General features: G+C 57.9%; 1 protein-coding gene across 4 annotated transcripts in view; it reads right to left on the bottom strand.

Moving 5' to 3' along the window:
* The window catches only part of LOC108964195 (cell adhesion molecule 3-like), a 36,858-nt gene extending 31,060 nt beyond the window's left edge, over positions 1-5,798 (bottom strand). For all 4 annotated transcript variants that reach the window (XM_050984236.1, XM_050984229.1, XM_050984231.1 and 1 more), the window contains exon 1: positions 5,684-5,798. In XM_050984236.1, coding sequence (XP_050840193.1) covers positions 5,684-5,759 — 76 coding nt within the window. In that variant the 5' untranslated portion in view covers positions 5,760-5,798. The remainder of the gene's footprint in view (positions 1-5,683) is intronic.
* Positions 5,799-19,448: the final 13,650 nt, after the last annotated feature.

Here is a 19,448-nt window from a genome sequence, read left to right as displayed (position 1 = left end):
TTGGGGTGTCCCAGCAAGTCCTGACTTCCCGGCCCAGGGACCTGCTGCTCTCCCTGCCAGCATCAGAACTCATTTCCCTGGAAATCCCAGCCTGGAAGCAACAGCCTGGAAAAGCTGAGCTTGCCAACAAACACTGTTGGAGGCTGAGGAAAAACATCTGCAGCTCAAGCAGAGCCTGGAGCATCACCCGAGGAGGGGAGAGCTCCTGGGATGCTGCAGGGACACAGCTCTGCTGGAATATTCACCAGGAGAACCTGACAGGACCTGCCTGAGCTTGGCTGGCCCTTGGTGCTGAAGCAAACAGTGGCACTGTGGTGTTTGACCCCAGGGACACTTTTGGCCAGCTGGGAGCTGCAGCTGAGCACGTGGAGACAAGTCCAGGCTTGCAGGAGCTCTGCTGCTCCTCAGGTTTCCCTCTGTGGAGAAGCTTGAAGGTGATGGGGAAGGAAAGGAGTTGGTTTGGATCCAGAGCTTTGTTCTGGCCTCTGAACCCAGCACCAGCTCCAGCAGAACTCCTGAACCCCGTGGGTGCTGCTCCTTTTAACCCCAGGGAGAGGGGAGGGAGCCACCAACCAGGTACAAGGGACAAAGGACACCTGGGTGGCCCAGTGTCCCTCTGGGGGTAGAGGACATCCTTTGAATCTGCCCTTCTGGAGTTCCAGGATTGAGGTGATCAAGGTGATGGGGAAGGAAAGGAGTCGGTTCTGCTGGAGGGTTTGGATCCAGAGCTTTGTTCTGAACCCAGCACCAGCTCCAGCAGAACTCCCTGACCGTGGTTGCTCACCCATTTACCTGGGGGAGAGGGGCAGGGAAGGGGCAGGGAGCCACCAAGCAGGTACAAGGGACAGAGGACACCTGGGTGGCCCAGTGTCCCCCGGGGTTTGAATCTGCCAGTCACTGCAGGCCCTTCTGGAATTGCAGGACTGACAGACAGTGCTGGGAGGGGAAAGGAGAGGTGACTGCCACACCTGGCAGGGACACGAGGTTCTGAGATAAACCCTGAAATCACAACACAACATCATCTCAGTCAAACTCCTGGGAAATGCTGTCCCTGCCAGCCCTGCCACCCTCCTGCAGCATCCAAAACCCAAACGCCCTCGGCCGCATCCCGGCTGGGCGGGTGACTGGAATGGTTAAACACATCCCTGCCCGTTCCTCCTCTCAGCCTCGGCTTCCCCGCCTCCCTCTGCCGGCACCGCCCGCCTTGGAGGTTGTCTGGCTCGGTGCTGCCCAAAAATAAAGCACGGAGAGTTCCTGCCTCGGCTCCTCATCCTCCTCTCCCCACCCAGGGATGGCCCCGGGGGGAGGAAGAGGAGCTCTGTGGGAGGAGGAAGGGGAATCTCAGCCTCTCGAAGGTGGGTGGAGGAGTGGGGCAGCACAGAGGGCGCTCCCACCCCTCCATCACCACCCGATGAAGGTTCTGCTGATGGTGCCAGAGGGGCCAGAACGGGACCAGATGGTTCAAGCTGAGCTGACCCAGTAACTGGGAGGAGGAGGAGGAGGAGGAGCAGATCCATCTGACTGTGGGGGTGTCACAGAGCTGGCAGCACCTTCCAGGGCCCACTGAGGAGCCAAAGCAGCGAGGACTCCTCTCAATCTGTGCACAACCAGCACCGGGGGACCTGCACAGCCCAGGCATCAGCAGGGCTGGAAAAGCAGCTCAGGTGGAGACCAGGCTGGGCAGGGGGTGCCAGGCCAGCCACTGGCACAGCAGAACAAACCCAGCACCCCAAGCAGACCACCACCACCAAAACCACCTCGGACACGCATCCAGAACCTGTCCCTCCCACTGCTCCTCTCCTGCAGGGACCCAGGTGGGCACGAGACACCCTGGATTGGCACGAAACGAGGTTAGGAACCAAGGAGGCAGGGAAAACAAACAGGAACAGCTCTGCTGCAGCTCCCTCCATCTGCCTGCACGGCTGCCGTGCCAGCGCCGGGGTGACTCCCCAGATGCAGCCGCCCCCGGTTCCTCCGGCGGTTCCAACACCCCTGGAGAGGTGAGAACGTCAGGCACAGGGAGAAGAGGCAGCATCCTGCAGGCTGGAGACCTCCCAGGCAGGGAATCCTGGGCACACAGGGCGCTTTTCCCTCCAGAGGAGGATGTGCCCCCACACCTCGGGATGCTCCGCTCGGGTTCCGGCAGCCTCGCCCCATTCCTTTGGGATTTCTCCTCCCAGCAAACAGCACAACTGTGCCAAACCCCACGGCATTGCCAGGCCAGAGGCAGAATTCCTGTCCTGGCAGCGCTGCCAGCACATCCCTCACTGTCTGGGCACCTCCACAGAGCCTGATCCCACAGGCTTTGTCCTAAAATCCAGCCTTGCCTGTTGAGCCTAAGGCGTTGTGCCAGACAGCTGAGTGGTGGATTCCATGCTCAGGGATGCTCTGCTCCCTCCCCTGGGGCTGAGTGCTGATCCCAGCCCTGGAACAGCTCCTTTCCTCCAGGCAGCTGATCCCAGTCATCCGAAATCAGGCCAAGCAGGTAGTGAGTGATGCAGAGAGGTCGCCCTCCCTCCCTTTCGTGCCTCACCAGGGCTGTCACTGCTTCCTCAGCTCTGGAGCCAAGGGCTGCTGCTGGCACGGGCACCAGGAGCATATGGTGAGCCCTAATGGCCTTGGGAACGGGGCTCTCCACACATTCCTTGGGGAAAAGCACCCTGGAAAGCAGCCAGCAAAGAATTCTGCTGCTCCAGGCAGTGCTGGGCTCCCAGCACCCCAGCGTGGCCCCTGGGCTCTCCCACCTTCCAGCAGGACCTGCAGATGTCACCTGCTCAGTGGCTGGGGGTGGCAAAAACCCCGTGGGACCCCATCCCACATGAGCAGGGGGCTGCAGGGCATCCCCCCAGGCCACAGGGAGCTTCTTTGGGTGGTCTGGCCAAGCTGAGAGCTCCAGAGACACAAAACCTACAAGACAGGGACAGTGGCCTGAACCTGCCTCTCTGCAAACCTCCCCATGTCCTCCAGTGGCCCAGGGGAAAAAAAATCAGCCCCAAAATCAGCCCTGTGGTGGCCTCCCAGGGCATTGTCCAAACAAAAGGGTTGGGACCTGCAGATGTCACCTGCTTGGTGGCTGGGGGTGGCAAAAACCCTGTGGGACCCCATCCCACATGAGCAGGGGGCTGCAGGGCATCCCCCCAGGCCACAGGGAGCTTCTTTGGGTGGTCTGGCCAAGCTGAGAGCTCCAGAGACACAAAACCTACAAGACAGGGACAGTGGCCTGAACCTGCCTCTCTGCAAACCTCTCCATGTCCTCCAGTGGCCCAGGGGAAAAAAACCAGCCCCAAAATCAGCCCCGTGGTGGCCTCCCAGGGCACTGTCCAAACAAAAGGGTTGGGACCTGCAGATGTCACCTGCTGAGAGGCTGGGGGTGGCAAAAACCCTGTGGGACCCTAACCCATATGGGCAGGAGGCTGCAGGACATCTCCCCAGGACAGAGGGACATTTTCTTGGTGGCTTGGCCAAGCTGAGAGCTCCAGGAGCTCCAGAGAGGTAAAACCCACAGGACAGGGACAGTGGCCTGAACCTGCCTCTCTGCAAACCTCTCCATGTCCTCCAGTGCCACAGGGGAAAAAAACCAGCCCCAAAATCAGCCCCGTGGTGGCCTCCCAGGGCATTGTCCAAACAAAAGGGTTGGGACCTGCAGATGTCACCTGCTTGGTGGCTGGGGGTGGCAAAAACCCTGTGGGACCCCAACCCATATGGGCAGGGCAGACTGAAAGGCTGCTCCCAGGACAGAGGGACATTTTCTGGGTGGTCTGGGCAAGTAGAGAGCTCCAGGAGCTCCAGAGAGACAAAACCTACAAGACAGGGACAGTGGCCTGAACCTGCCTCTCTGCAAACCTCCCCATGTCCTCCAGTGGCCCAGGGGAAAAAAACCAGCCCCAAAGTCATCTGGGTTTGGCCCCGTGGTGGCCTCCCAGGGCACTGTCCAAACAAAAGGGTTACACAACTCCTGAGTGGAATAACCCTGCAGAGAGAGAATGATCCTCACACAAGGACAACCACGCAGCAGCCCAAACACACCCGAATGTGCCGACAGCAGCACAACGGCAGCCAAGAGCTCAGACAGGGCCCTCTTGTGCAGGAGCAGGGCCTGGGTGGCTTCCAGGGGTTCCTCCACACCCTGCCATGCTGGTGGCAGAGCCATCCACAGCCCTGGAGGAATGTTCTCCAAGGAGGAGCTTCCATCCCTCCCCAGGACAGGTGCCAAGGAGGGGATGTCACGCTGGGATGGCTCAGGATGAGGCACCGACCGTGAAAACACAACAACTTCTCCCCAAGCATCTCCCATCTCCTCTGCTCCTGAAGGATTTTTCTGGGGGTGTTTGTGCAGCTGGGCTGGACCCTGGCTCTGCTGGCCAGGGCTGGGCCACAGCAGAGGCCAGCCCAGGAGGAAATCTTGCAGTGTCACCATCCAGGCTGTGTCCTGTCCCAGGACAGCTCCAGGTCACGGCCACCTCGGCCATCCCCAGCCCCCCAGGCTGAGCATCCCCACGCCGGGGCTGCCAGGATGTCCCCACGCCCTGGGGCTGAGCGTCACCCACACCCAAGTGACTCTTTCGGGTGCCCGTGGGAGGACCGCGGCCAAAACCAGAACAAATCCCGGGATTCGTGGATGGGAACGCAGCCACCAGCCCACAGAGGCTGTGACAGCACCAGAGATGGGTGCGGGGGAAGCCGTGGGGGCTGCGGGCTCAGCCCTTGTCCCCACCGTGTCACCTCCCACCCGCACAGCCCTCGGGACCCTGGGGGCTGCTCCAGAGCCCCCTCCCCGCTCCTGATGGACCGCGGGGATGCGGATGGAGACCGGAGCCAACCCCAGCGCCCCCAGACCACAACACGGCGGGTCCAGCCCAGCCCAGCCCAGCCCCCGGCCGGCGGCTGCACCTCCCCACCCAAACACACGCAGCAGCAGCGCTTCTGTCACGACAGACGACTCCCGACACGGCAAACGGAGCCGCCAGCAGCCAGACAGGGGATGGCGGGTCCGAGCCACCGGGGCAATCCCGCAGGGACCCGCAGCGACCGGCGAGCCCCGACAGAAATCACAGCCGCTCCGTGCCTATCGCGACTGTCGCCGCCGGTGAACCCGTCTTTGTCTGGCGAGCCCCGCTCATCCCGGCGGGACGGGCAGCGGCCGCCGCCGCCGAGCCCCCCCCCCGCCCATCCCGGGGAGGCGGCTCCCACCGGAGACACCGGGGAGCCGCCCCAGCCGCGGCGCGGATGTCACCGGGAGCTCCCCCGGGAGCTCCATCCGCCCCTCCGTGTGTCACCGCCGAGCCCCGGCACCCTCACGGCGGGGCGGCTCCGCCGCACCGAGGACTCTCCATCCACCCCCCCCCCCATCTCCGCGGGCAGCGCCGGGAGGGGCCGAGCGCCGCCGCCGCCGCCCGCCGGGGCCTGTCTGGAACCTTCCGCCGCGGCCGTGAGGGGACACGACGGGCAGCACCGGCGCCGCCGTGACCTTGAGCCCCGCCGGCCGCCCGGGGAGCCGCACCCGCAGGAGGCGGCGGGGCGGGCCCCGAGGGCCGGGCGGGGCGGGGCGGGCGGTACCTGCCTGACCCACATAACGGCGCCGCCGCCGCCGCTCCCCGCACCTGTCGCTCCCTTCCCCGCATCCCCCGCCATAAGCGGCGGGGATGGTGAGGGAGCTTCGCCCGCTCGCGGTGCCGCCACTCACCGTCGCGGGAGAGGTTTCCCCGGGCGCTGCCGAAGCAGGCGATGAGCAGGAGGATGCCGAGGGCGGGGGGCTGCATGCTGGCGGCGGCGGGAGCCCGCGGGGCCGGCGCGACCGAGCCGCAGCGCGGGCGGCGGGCGCTGCTCTCTCCGCTGCTCCCTCAGCTCTGGAGCCGGCGGTGCGGCAGCGGCGGCGATTAAATAGTGCGCGAGGAAGAGACCATTCGTGTCGTGGGGGGGGGGGGAGCGGGGGGGGCCGCGCCGATGCCGCCCCCCTCGGCCCCCGTGTAAACACGCCCGCTCCGGCCGCCGGCCCCCCCCGCGGGCTGGGGCGCGGTGGTGCGCGCCGCATGCGCGGCTCCCCGCGGGAGGCAGGTGCGCGCGGGGCGGCGGCGGCGGCGGCGGCGGCGGGGGGAGACGGCGGGAACGGGGCTGCCCTCGGTGCCCGTGATCCCCGTCACCCCCTCGGTGCCCGTCATCCCCGTGATCCCCGTCACCCCCTCGGTGCCCGTGATCCCCGTCACCCCCTCGGTGCCCGTCATCCCCGTGATCCCCGTCACCCCCTCGGTGCCCGTCATCCCCGTCACCCCCTCGGTGCCCGTCATCCCCGTGATCCCCGTCACCCCCTCGGTGCCCGTGATTCTCCCGGGGCCCGTCATCCCCGTCACCCCCTCGGTGCCCCTGATCGCCTCGGTGCCGTGATCCTCCCGGGGCCCGTCATCCCCTTGGTGTCCGTGATCCTCCCGGTGCCCGTCATCCCCTTGGTGTCCGTGATCCCCTCGGTGCCCGTGATCCCCGTTACCTCGGTTACCCCCTCGGTGCCCGTCATCCCCGTGATCCCCTCGGTGCCCGTGATCCCCTTGGTGTCCGTGATCCTCCCGGTGCCCGTGATCCCCGCGATCCCCTCGGTCCCCGTGGTCCCCGTGATTCTCGTGACTCCCTCGGTGCCCGTCATCCCCGTTACCCCGTGATCCCCTCGGTGCCCGTGATCCCCTCTGTGCCCGTGATTCCCGTGATCCCCTCGGTCCCCTCCATCCCCTCGGTCCCCTCGGTCCCCGTGGTCTCCATCCCGTCCCCGATGCCTCCAGGTGCCGTCCCCAGACCGGATCCCCGCCATGGAAGGGGGTCTCGCCGGTGTGGCGGAGGAAACGGGACCGGTCCCACCGCAGGGCGCCGCCGGGTCAGGTCCCGCGGTGTCCCCACGATGGGCCCTGTCACTGTCACTGTCACTGTCACCCGGCTGGCTGGATGGGGCACGGTCCCTATGGCAGGGAGAGGGGATGAGGGCTGTCACCTGTGCTGGGGTGTCACTTGCACTGGGATGTCACCCTTGGTAGGGTGTCACATGAGCTGCGATGTCACCTGTGCCGGGGTGTCACTCTCACTGGGATGTCACCTGAGCTGCTGTGTCCTCACACTGGATGTCACCCTTGCTAGGATGCCACCCTTGGTAGGGTGTCACATGTGCTGCCATGTCACCTGTGCTGGGATGTCACTCTCACTGGGATGTCACCCTTGCTAGAATGTCACCCATGCTAGGATGTCACCCTTGCTAGGATGCCACCCTTGGTAGGGTGTCACATGTGCTGCCATGTCACCTGTGCTGGGATGTCACTCTCACTGGGATGTCACCCATGTTAGTATGTCACTCTCACTGGGATGTCACCCTTGCTAGAATGTCACCCATGCTGGGATGTCACCCTTGCTGGGATGTCACTCTCAATGGGGTGTCACCTGTGCTGGGATGTCACCCATGTTAGGATGTCACCTGTGCTGGGATGTCACTCTCACTGGGATGTCACCTGTGCTTGGATGTCACCCATGTTAGGATGTCACCCATGCTAGGGTGTCACCCTTGGTAGGATGTCACCCATGTTATGATGTCACCCTTGCTAGGATGTCACTCCCACTGCAGCGTCACCTGTCCTAGGGTGTCACCCGTGCCGCGCTGTCCCCTGTGTGTCCCTTGTCCCACCCAGTCCCTCACCCTCTGCCCACAGCCTGTTTGGGACCCGTTTGGGGCACAGCCCACCCTGTGCCAGTCCCCAAAGGTCGCTGCCCAGTCCTGGCTGTCCCCTTGGTAGGATGTCACTCTCACTGGAGTGTCACCTGTCCTAGGGCTGTCCCCTGAGTGTCCCAGCCCATCCTGTCCCTTGTCCCACCCAGTCCCTCACCCTCTGCCTGCAGCTGGACCCCTTTGGGGCACAGCCCACCCTGTGCCAGTCCCCAAAGGTCGCTGCCCAGTCCTGGCTGTCCCCTTGGTAGATGTCACTCTCACTGGAGTGTCACCTGTCCTAGGGCTGTCCCCTGAGTGTCCCAGCCCATCCTGTCCCTTGTCCCACCCAGTCCCTCACCCTCTGCCTGCAGCTGGACCCCTTTGGGGCACAGCCCACCCTGTGCCAGTCCCCAAAGGTCGCTGCCCAGTCCTGGCTGTCCCCTGGCATCTCCCTGGCAACTCCTTTGTCCCCCCTCACCCAGCCGTGTCCCAGCCATCCCCCGAGCTCTGCCTCTTGCCAGCGCGGGCATTCCCAGCTCTGGAGGATTCCAGGGCTCTGGGGAAACACCCCCAGCTCCTTTCCCGACCAGAATTAACCCTTTATGGGAGCGTCCCCTCCCCAGCTCCACACCTGTGCCACAAAACCCTTTTCTGACCCAGACACGGCATTTTAAAAACTTTCCTTCCGAACCTAAAACCTAAAACCGAACCTAAAACCTAAAACCGAACCTAAAACCTCCCTGCAAATCCATTTCCCGCAGGCTCCAACCCCTCGCGGGCTCTTCTGAGGAGCTGCTCCTGCCGTGGAGTTGTGCCAGGGATGGCTCCCGTTAGTCACAATCCCCGTGGGAAGCGCCCGTGGGAGGCACCGACAGCTTGGGCACGGTCCCTGCCCATCCCCGTGCCCTCCCTCCTCCTGGAGGTGACTAAAATTGCAAATTTGGGGTCAGATTTGGGGTCACAGGAGGATTTTCCCAGGTTTTCACTCCTTGTCAGCTTGGAGGACTCCCCGTGGGAGGCAGGAGCAGCCTGAGCACAGTCCCTGCCCATCCCCACACTGCCACCCTCCTCCTGGCCGTGGCCCTGGACGTGACTAAAGTTGCAAATTTGGGGCAAATTTGGGGTCACAGGAGGATTTTCCCAGGTTTTCACTCCTTGTGGGGTTGGAGAAGGGCTCAGGATGCACCAGTGGGAGGAAGGAACATTTTGGTGCCGGTCCCTGCCTCCGGCTCCGTCCCGAGTCCTCCCTGGAGGTGACTAAAATTTCAAATTTGGGGTCAGATTTGGGGTCACGGTAGGATTTTCCCAGGTTTTCACTCCTTGTGGGGTTGGGGAAGGGCTCCCAGTGGGAGGCAGGAGCAGCTTGGGCATGGTCCCTGCCCATCCCCGTGCCCTCCCTCCTCCTGGAGGTGACTAAAATTGCAAATTTAGGGTCAGATTTGGGGTCACAGGAGGATTTTCCCAGGTTTTCACTCCTTGTGGGGTTGGAGAAGGGCTTGGGATGCACCCGTGGGAGGAAGGAACATTTTGGTGCCAGTCCCTGCCCATCCCCGTGCCCTCCCTCCTCCCAGCCGTGACCCTGGAGGTGACTAAAGTTGCAAATTTGGGGTCAGATTTGGGGTCACGGGAGGCTTTTCCCAGGTTTTCACTCCTTATCCCATCGGAGAAGGGCTCGGGAAGCGCCGGGATGTGGGAGCAGCAGAGGGGACCCAAGCTCGGCCCCTGGAGCAGGATGAGGGTCCCGTGGGTTGGGGGCGAGCTGGGCCAGCTCTGGGGGGTTCTGGGGGGCTCTGGGGGGTTCTGGGGGGCTCTGGGGGGCTCCTGGCCCCTCACTCAGCACGGGGGGGGCCGTTTCATCTGGGCAAGATGGGTTTGGGGTGGCACTGGCTCCCCTGGAGTTTTTTAGGGGATCCCCGACCCTCCCTGGATGTCCGGATCCCCTCCCAGCCTGTCCCTTGTCGCTGTCACCCCCCAACCCCTCCAGGAGCTCCAGGCACGGCTTTTAACCCTTTCCCTGCCTCCTGCTTTCCCCCGAGCCGCGTGGGTGCAGCGCAGCTCCCGCTCCCCATCACTCGGGGCAGAGCGGAGGAGGAAGAGGAGGGGGAGGAAGAGGAGGGAGAGGAGGTGTTCAGCGTGCAGCAGGTACCGAGGCGACGCTCGCCACAACAAATCGCTGTGATTCAGCCCCGGAGCAGCTGGGAAGGAGCCGGGGGAGCCGAGGCAGCTCTGCCGAGGCGTCCCGGTGCTCCCCGGTAACGGGAGCTGCCCTGCACCGGAGCCGCGGAGAATGAAGCTCCTCGGTTCCCGTTTCCCGAGCTGCTCTTGGTGTCACTGCTTCTGTCACACCAGTCCAAGCTTTGTCACCTCCTGGCTGTCCTGGAGCTGTCCCAGCCCTCCAGAGTTTCCCAAGGGTCTAGGGCATCCCTCAGCCAGGTGTGCCAGGTGTGGGTGGCACATCTGGGCAGAGGCCAGCAGGTCGCAGTGTCCTCCTGCTGTCAGGAGCACCTGTGACACCATCCCAGCCCCTCGGGGGAAGGAGTGACCACCCCGAGGTTCGTTTTCCACCGGGGCCCAGCTGGAATGTGGAGCTAAAAACACTTCCCAAAATCCCTGGGGGATGCCAGGTGGGATCTTCCCCTCTGCTCGCCCAGATCTCAAAAATCTGATGGGTTTGAGGTTCTTTCCTCGCAGCTCCCGAGAATTTCCTCTCTGAGCATCTGAATTTCATGATCTGTGGGTTTGCCACCCCTCTCCTGACCTTTAGGATCAGGCCAGGAGCTCCTGCCTTCCCTCTGCATCCCTCCAGTGCCTGCTGTCTCTGGGATCCAGGCTGGAAGATGGAATAAATCCTCCCAAACCATCAGCCAGCCTCCACAACCCCTTTCCCTTCCCACCACCGCCTTTGCTGCCACCCCAGGCAGGGATGGCACCTCCCTGGGAAGCCGTGGGAGATGCTTCCAGCATTCCCTGTGAGATCCTCGCTGCCCAGGCTCCTTTCCTCTCACCTCCATCCCTCCCAGGGCCCCGTGTGTTCCTTCCTGCTGCCTCTCCCACACGCTCAGCCCTGTTTGTTTTTATTCCTCGGGCTGATTTTGCTCTTCGAGAAGCCCTTCATTAGCCCCACGCTGGCTTGGAGTGTTTGCTCCTGCCTGCTGGAATCCTCAGCCCTGCATCCCCTGCTGCTCTTCAGCCGCATCCAGCGGCTCCAGATTCCCAAATTCCACCCAAAATCCAGCCGGGAGGAGCCTCCCTGCTGCTCTCCTCGCTCCGAGGGGGGTGTGGGACCGGCTGTGTCCCTCCCTGCTGGCACGGGGGTGGCTCCTGTCCTTAATTGCTGTCCTTGTCACCTCGTTAATGGCGTTTGGATCCCGCTCACCTGAGCAGGTAAGGCAGGGGTTCCCTGGGGGGCAGGGAGTGGGATTCCATCCGGGAATGACAATTCCATCCTGGAATGACAATTCCACCCGGGAAGGACAATTCCATCTCGGAATCGCAATTCCATCTGGGAATAACAATTCCATCTGGGAGTGACAATTCCATCTGGGAATCACAATTCCATCCCAGAAGGACAATTCCATATAGGAATGACAGTTCCATTCAGGAATCATGATTCCACCCCAGAATGACAATTCCTTCTAGGAATCACAATTCCATCTGGGAATGAAAATTCCATCCGGGAATGAAAATTCCACTCAGGAATGAAAATTCTATCCAGGAATCACAATTCCATCTCGGAATCGCAATTCCATCCCAGAAGGACAATTCCATCTGGGAGTGACAATTCCATCTGGGAATCACAATTCCACCCAGGAATCACAATTCCATCTGGGAATGAAAATTCCATCCGGGAATGAAAATTCCACTCAGGAATGAAAATTCTATCCAGGAATCACAATTCCATCCTGGAATGACAATTCCATCTGGGAGTGACAATTCGATCTGGGAGTGACAATTCCATCCAGGAATCACAATTCCATCTGGGAGTGACAATTCCATCCTGGAATCACAATTCCATCTGGGAGTGACAATTCCATCCAGGAATCATGATTCCACCCCAGAATGACAATTCCTTCTAGGAATCACAATTCCATCTGGGAATGACAATTCTATCCTGGAATGACAATTCCATCCAGGTGACACCAGGTGACATCCAGCAGGGAACATCCCTGGATTGGGGTGGGTGACACAAGGTGACACTGAGGAAGAGAACTGCTGGACCCCAAAGTGGAGCAGGAGCTCCAGGATTTGGGATTGTTTTGGGATTGGTGGGACAAGGGGCACTGCTGGACCCTGAATTGGAGCAGGAGCTCCAGGATTTGGGATAATTTTGGGATTGGTGGGACAAGGGACACTGCTGGACCCCAAAGTGGAGCAGGAGCTCCAGGATTTGGGATTGGTGGGACACTGATGGACCCCAAAGTGGAGCAGGAGCTCCAGGATTTGGGATTGATGGGACAAGGGACACTGCTGGACCCCAAAGTGGAGCAGGAGCTCCAGGATTTGGGATTGTGTTGGGATTGGTGGGACAGGGACACTGCTGGACCCTGAATTGGAGCAGGAGCTCCAGGATTTGGGATAATTTTGGGATTGGTGGGACAAGGGACACTGCTGGACCCCAAACTGGACATTGGGAATGTGGAGAGCAGGAGCTCCAGGATTTGGGATAATTTTGGGATTGGTGGGACAAGGGGCACTGCTGGACCCTGAATTGGAGCAGGAACTCCAGGATTTGGGATTGGTGGGACAAGGGACACTGCTGGACCCCAAACTGGACATTAGGAATGTGGAGAGCAGGAGCTCCAGGATTTGGGATTGTTATGGGATTGGTGGGACAGGGACACTGCTGGACCCCAAAGTGGAGCAGGAGCTCCAGGATTTGGGATAATTTTGGGATTGGTGGGACAGGGACACTGCTGGACCTCATAACTGACACATGGTTGGAATGTGGAGAGCAGGAGCTCCAGGATTTGGGATTGATGGGACAGGGACACTGCTGGACCCATAACTGGAGCAGGAGCTCCAGGATTTGGGAATGGTGGGACAAGGGACACTGCTGGACCCCAAAGTGGACATTGGGAATGTGGAGAGCAGGAGCTCCAGGATTTGGGATTGGTGGGACAAGGGACACTGCTGGACCTCTGAACTGGAGCAGGAGCTCCAGGATTTGGGAATGGTGGGACAAGGGACACTGCTGGACCCCAAACTTTGTATCCTGCTCCAAACTGGGCCGGGAAGAGAGTCCAGGACATGAGAACGGCCTGAGGCGGGGAGAACCTGGCAGGAGTTAAAGCAGAGTGAGATCCTGAGCCAAGAGGAAGTGAAATCCCTCAAAAACATTCACTGGAGCAATTTGGGAATGAACCAGGGAATCGGAGAATCCCGGGATGGTTGGGGCTGGAAGGACCTCAGGGATCACCCACGGGGACACCTTCCATGACCCCAGGTGTCCCCAAGCCCCATCCAGCCTGGTCCTGGCCACCTGCAGGGACCCAGGAGCTTCTCTTGTCACCCTGCTGGAGGTGCCTGAGGAGAGCTGGAGCTTTGGCCTCCCGAGTTTTCCCGGCTTTGGGAAGGAGCAGGAGGAAGGAGGGGGTCAGCTGAGGACAGCCAGGCTGTGCCAGCCTGGGAGGAGGCCAAGAAAGCAGCTGGGCAAAGGAGAATGCAGCAAGGGCCATGAAACCTGCCAGATTCCAGCCTGGCCTGGAGGAATTCCCTCAGGCACGGGGCAGGGGTCTTGGTTAGGCCCTGACACCCCCAAAACTCCCCAGCCTGTGGGGGAAAAAAAGGAAATTATTGGAGGGAATTATTAGGGGGAATTCTGGAAGGAATTTGGGATTCTGTTCTCCTCCTGCTCAAAGAGCTGGAGCAGCAGATTCGCTTCCTCCCTGAGGAGAAGGAGGAGGAGGAGGAGGAGGAGGAGGAGGAGGAGGAGGATTTGGATTCTTTCTGGAGCTGTTCCACCAGCGAGGAGCAGCTGATGCTCCATCCGTGGTGATAATGATGATTCTCACATGGGATTGCAAACGGAGCTGGGAGCTGTGCCCGGGAACTCCCTGCAGGAATTACAGGGTGGGGCACTGGGGAATTCAACTTTTCTTTTATTTTACTTAAAGATGGGGTCATTGAGAGGTGTTTTCAAATTTTATTCTATTTTTTCTTTTATGAGAAGGGGGTGACAATATAGATTTTACAATTTGCATTATTTGCATTATCTCACCCTCAGTGTCCCCACGCTGGAATTTCCCACACTGACCCTGCCCTGGTGAGGTTTTTCCCCTTGTGAATGATGAACTCCTGCTCTGCTGGATGTCCCATCCTCATCCAGCTGCAATCCAAGGATTTTCCCCTCTCACATCCAGCAGGATGAAGCCTGAGCCCAGCTCCTCCTACTCCTCTCACCCTCAGTGTCCCCACGCTGGAATTTCCCACACTGACCCTGCCCTGGTGAGGTTTTCCTCTTGAGAAGGACGAGCTCCTGCTCTGCTGGATGTCCCAACCTCATCCAGCTGGAATTGCATCCAGTTGGAATCCAAGAATGGATTTTTCCCTCTCAGATCCAGCAGGATGGAGCCCAAACCCAGCTCCTCCTCCTCCTCCTCAGTGTCTCACACTGGAATTTCCCACACTGACCCTGCCCTGGTGAGGTTTTTCCCCTTGTGAATGATGAACTCCTGCTCTGCTGGATGTCCCAACCTCATCCAGCTGCAATCCAAGAATGGATTTTTCCCTCTCACATCCACCAGGATGGAGCCCAAACCCAGCTCCTCCTCCTCCTCTCACCCTCAGTGTCCCCACGCTGGAATTTCCCACACTGACCCTGCCCTGGTGAGGTTTTTCCTCTTGTGAGCGATGAGTTCCTGCTCTGCTGGATGTCCCAACCTCATCCAGCTGGAATTGCATCCAGTTGGAATCCAAGAATGGATTTTTCCCTCTCAGATCCAGCAGGATGGAGCCCAAACCCAGCTCCTCCTCCTCCTCTCACCCTCAGTGTCCCCACTCTGGAATTTCCCACACTGACCCTGCCCTGGTGAGGTTTTTCCTCTTGTGAACAATGAACTCCTGCTCTGCTGGATGTCCCAACCTCATCCAGCTGCAATCCAAGGATCCAATCCTTTCCCCTCTCACATCCAGCAGGATGAAGCCTGAGCCCAGCTCCTCCTCCTCTCACCCTCAGTGTCCCCACGCTGGAATTTCCCACACTGACCCTGCCCTGGTGAGGTTTTTCCCCTTGTGAATGATGAGCTCCTGCTCTGCTGGATGTCCCAACCTCATCCAGGGGCACCAAATCAGCCTCATCCCCAAAAAATGAGCTCTGGCCTTCACCTTCCCCCTGGAGCTGCTGTTAACAAATCTGGAAAGGAGTGAAAATGGGGCAGAGTTCTCCTCTGCATCAGAGACTCTTAACCAGCCTTTAACTCCATTTCCTGCTCTGAGCTGAGCATTAAATGGCTCCAAATGGAGCTGCTGGGAAAACACGACCTCATTAAAGCTGTGTTCCATCCATCAGAGCCTGGAGGCCAACAAACCTCGCAGGGAAAGGACCTGGAGCAGGGAGAAGAGGCAGACACAGCACAGGTTGCCATCCCCATCAGGTATTCCCCATCCTCACCCCCCTGGGAAACATCAAAATTCAAGGTATTTAAAAAAATAAATAAATAAAAAGGCCCAGACTAAAAATGTTGAATTATTTTCTTTTTTATTCCAGAGGCAGCAAGATTAAACATCTCCTAAATTATACATCCACAGGGCTCATTACAGACACATCAGGGAGCTGCTGGCTGGCTGGAAAATCCTGACAGGGGGAGCTGCTCCAGCTGGTGGGCAGTAAAAAAGCACCAAGAGGAGAAAAACCCAGCAGAGCTGGTGCTGAACCCCCTCAGGGTGGAACTCTGCTGCTCCTGGCCGGGGCTGAGGGCTCCTGTCCCACCTTGGGAACTGAAATCCAGGAGGCTCTGCTGGTGCAGCAGGGAGAGACCCTGGGCAGGGAGGAATTCCTGGGGCTGGGAGCTTCACCCAGGTTTGGGTCCTCGATTCAAGGCTGGATCCTTGGGTGGTGTTTGGATCCTCAATTTGTGTTTGGATCCTCGATTTGTGTTTGGATCCTTGATTTGTGTTTGGATCCTCGATTTGTGTTTGGATCCTCAATTTGTGTTTGGATCCTTGTTTGTGTTTGGATCCTTGATTGTTTTTGGAACCTAGGAAGAAATTCTCCATTCCCTTCCCATCCCCTCAGGAATTCTCCATTCCCTTCCCATCTCCTCAGGAATTCTCCATTCCCTTCCCAGCTCCCTCAGGAATTCTCCATTCCCTTCCCAGCTCCCTCAGGAATTCTCCATTCCCTTCCCAGCCCCTCAGGAATTCTCCATTCCCTTCCCATCTCCTCAGGAATTCTCCATTCCCTTCCCAGCTCCTCAGGAATTCTCCATTCCCTTCCCAGCTCCTCAGGAATTCTCCAGTCCCTTCCCAGCTCCCTCAGGAATTCTCCATTCCCTTCCCAGCCCCGATTCTCTCCCTTCCAGCTCCAGAATTCTCCATCCCTTCCCAGATCCCTCAGGAATTCTCCTCCCTTCCCATCTCCCTCAGGAATTCTCCATTCCCTTCCCCATCTCCCTCAGGAATTCTCCATTCCCTTCCCATCTCCTCAGGAATTCTCCATTCCCTTCCCAGCCCCTCAGGAATTCTCCATTCCCTTCCCAGCTCCCTCAGGAATTCTCCATTCCCTTCCCAGCTCCTCAGGAATTCTCCATTCCCCTCCCAGCCCCTCAGGAATTCTCCATTCCCTTCCCCAGCTCTGGACACTCTCCAGCCCCTCCAGGTTTTGCTGTGAGTGTCCCAGAGCTGCCCAAATTCCCTGAGGACCCCCCCAAAAACCGAACCAGGGAATTCCTGGAGCTGCCGCCCTCCCTCAGCTCAGAGCCCGCTCCAGGAGAGCCTCACCCCGGGAATTTCCTGCCCAAAGATCCCTCCCAGCCCATCTGGCTCCAGCCCTCCCTCCCTGGCCCTCGTTGGTGGCAGCAGCCCCTGGGGTCACATTCCTGTCACCAATTTGGCTGGGAGGTCACAGGGCCACTGGTGGCACCGGGCCACCACCCCCGAGGTGGCACCAGGACCTCCCCCTGCCCTCAGCCCCCTCCTCTCCTCCTTCTGGGTGGTGGCACCGCTCCAGGAGGGCAGATGGAGCTTGGGGTGGTGGCTGCCATCAGCTGTCACCCTGTGCCACCAGCTGCCAGGGACAGCTGCTGGTTCCTGTCTGGATCAGGCAGAAAATGGGATTTGGGATCATCCCAGCTCCTTTGGCTCCTTCTGGACCTTGGTGGCCCTGCTGGGTGACCCTGGGGGCACCTCTGGAGCCACCCCAGCAGCTCCAGGGAGATGGAGAAGATCCCTGAGCCCCTCTGGAGTCACATTCCCCAAACCCAGAATTCACCTGCAGCTCCCCAAATTTTTATCCCAGAGGATAAAATTCCCCAAACCCAGAGGAGAAAAATTCACCTAACTCAAGGAGAAAATTCCCCAAACCCAGAGGAGAAAAATTCCCAAACCCCAAGAATAAAGATTCCCCAAACCCAGAAGATAAAATTGCCCAAACGCAGAGAAGAAAATTCCCCAAACCCAGAGGATAAAAAAATCACCAAATTCAGATGAGAAAATTCACCAAACCCAGAAGATAAAATTCCCCAAACTGAAAAGATAAAAATTCCCCAAACCCAGAAGAAAAAATTCCCCAAACCCAGAAGATAAAATTCACCAAACCTGGAGGATAAAATTCACCAAAACCAGAAGATAAAATTCCCCAAACTCAGAAAAGAAAAATTCCCCAAACTCAGAGGAGAAAAATTCCCCAAACTCAGAGGAGAAAATTCCCAAACCCAGAGGAGAAAATTCCCCAAACCCAGGGGATAAAATTCACCAAACCCAGAGGATAAAAAAATCACCAAATTCAGATGAGAAAATTCACCAAACCTGGAAGATAAAATTCCCCAAACCCAGAGGATAAAATTAACCAAACCCAGAGGATAAAATTCACCAAAGCCAGAGGATAAAAATTCACCAAACCCAGAGGATAAAATTCCCCAAACCTGGAGGATAAAATTAACCAAACCCAGAGGAGAAAAATTCCCCAAACCCAGAGGAGAAAATTCACCAAAGCCAGAAGATAAAATTCCCAAACTGAAAGATAAAATTCCCCAAACTCAGAGGAGAAAAATTCCCCAAACTCAGAGGAGAAAATTCCCCAAACCCAGGGGATAAAATTCCCAAACCCAGAGGATAAAATTCACCAAACCCAGAGGATAAAATTCACCAAACCCAGAAGATAAAATTCCCCAAACCCAGAGGATAAAATTCCTCAAACCCAGAGGATAAAAATTCATCAAACCCAGAGGATAAAATTCACTAAACCCAGAGGAGAAAATTTTCCAAACCCAGAGGATAAAAAAATCACCAAATTCAGATGAGAAAATTCACCAAACCCAGAAGATAAAATTCACCAAAACTAGAAGATTAAAATTCACCAGACCCCAAGAATTCACCCCCATCTCCCCAAACCGGGCAGCTGAGCAGCTCCAGGAATTTCATTTCCAAACCAAACCCTCCTCTCCAGGTGGGGATTTCTTCTGCTGGGTTCAATTTTAGGGGCTGAGGAATTTTATAAAAATGTGGATTTTTTGGTGAATCCAATGGTGCACTGATCAGAAAATGGACCTTGCTGGTTGATGGATGTTTGGGAAGTGCCAGGCACGTTTATTGTGCTGAATAAATAAAATATAAAAATGCTGAGGCTCAAGGACTCCCTTGGAGTCGTTCAGGAGAGAGGCAGAGGGCCTGTGAATGAATTTGGACAAGAGTCAGGAAAGGAAAAGAGATTTATTTGTTGTTTAAACAGGGAAAAAATAAAAATAAATAAGATAAAAGGCACAGGGAGGGGATCTGAGCCTGGGTGGAGCAACAGAGCAGATCCTGGGCTGGAGGAATGGGACAAAAAGGGATTTTCCTGGCTAAAAATGTGGGGATGAGAAAGAAACCCCTGGAATGGGGGTTCCACAGCTGGATTGGGGAGAGGAACATCCAGGGGATGGGGGGAAAAACCCAAAAATGGGGATTCCAGACCTGGATTTGGGAGTGGAAGATCCAGGAGAGAGAATGGCAGAAATGACCCAAAAATGGGGGTTCTGCACCTGGATTTGGGACAGATTTGGGATGATCCAGGGGATGGGAGAAAAAATCCAAAAATGGGAGTTCCACACCTGGATTTGGAAGAGGAAAATCCAGGAGAGAGAATGGCAGAAATGACCCAAAAATTGGGGTTCTGCACCTGGATTTGGGAGTGGAAGATCCAGGAGAGAGAATGGCAGAAATGACCCAAAAATGGGGGTTCCACAGCTGAATTTGGGACAGGATGGTCAAGGAGAGAGAATGGCAGAAATGACCCAAAATTGGGGGTTCTGCAGCTGAATTTGGGAAAGAATGAACAAGGATGGACCCCTGGGATTGGGGTTCCACACCTGGATTTGGGACAGATTTGGGATGATCCAGGGGATGGGAGAAAAACCCAAAAAATGGGGTTCTGCACCTGGATTTGGGAGAGGAAAATCTAGATGAGAGAATGGCAGAAATGACCCAAAACTGGGAGTTCTACACCTGAATTTGGGAGAGGAAGATCCAGGAGAGAGAATGGCAGAAATTACCCAAAACTGGGGGTTCCACAGCTGGATTGGGAGAGAAGTCAGGATTGACCCTGGTTGGGGTATACACCTGGATTTGGAGAGGCAAA

Source organism: Serinus canaria, chromosome 25, assembly GCF_022539315.1.
Source record: "Serinus canaria isolate serCan28SL12 chromosome 25, serCan2020, whole genome shotgun sequence".
In the NCBI taxonomy this organism is placed as follows: Eukaryota; Metazoa; Chordata; class Aves; order Passeriformes; family Fringillidae; genus Serinus; species Serinus canaria.
The sequence above is the reverse complement of the archived record's forward strand: the minus strand, read 5'-3'. Positions and strand labels throughout refer to the sequence as shown.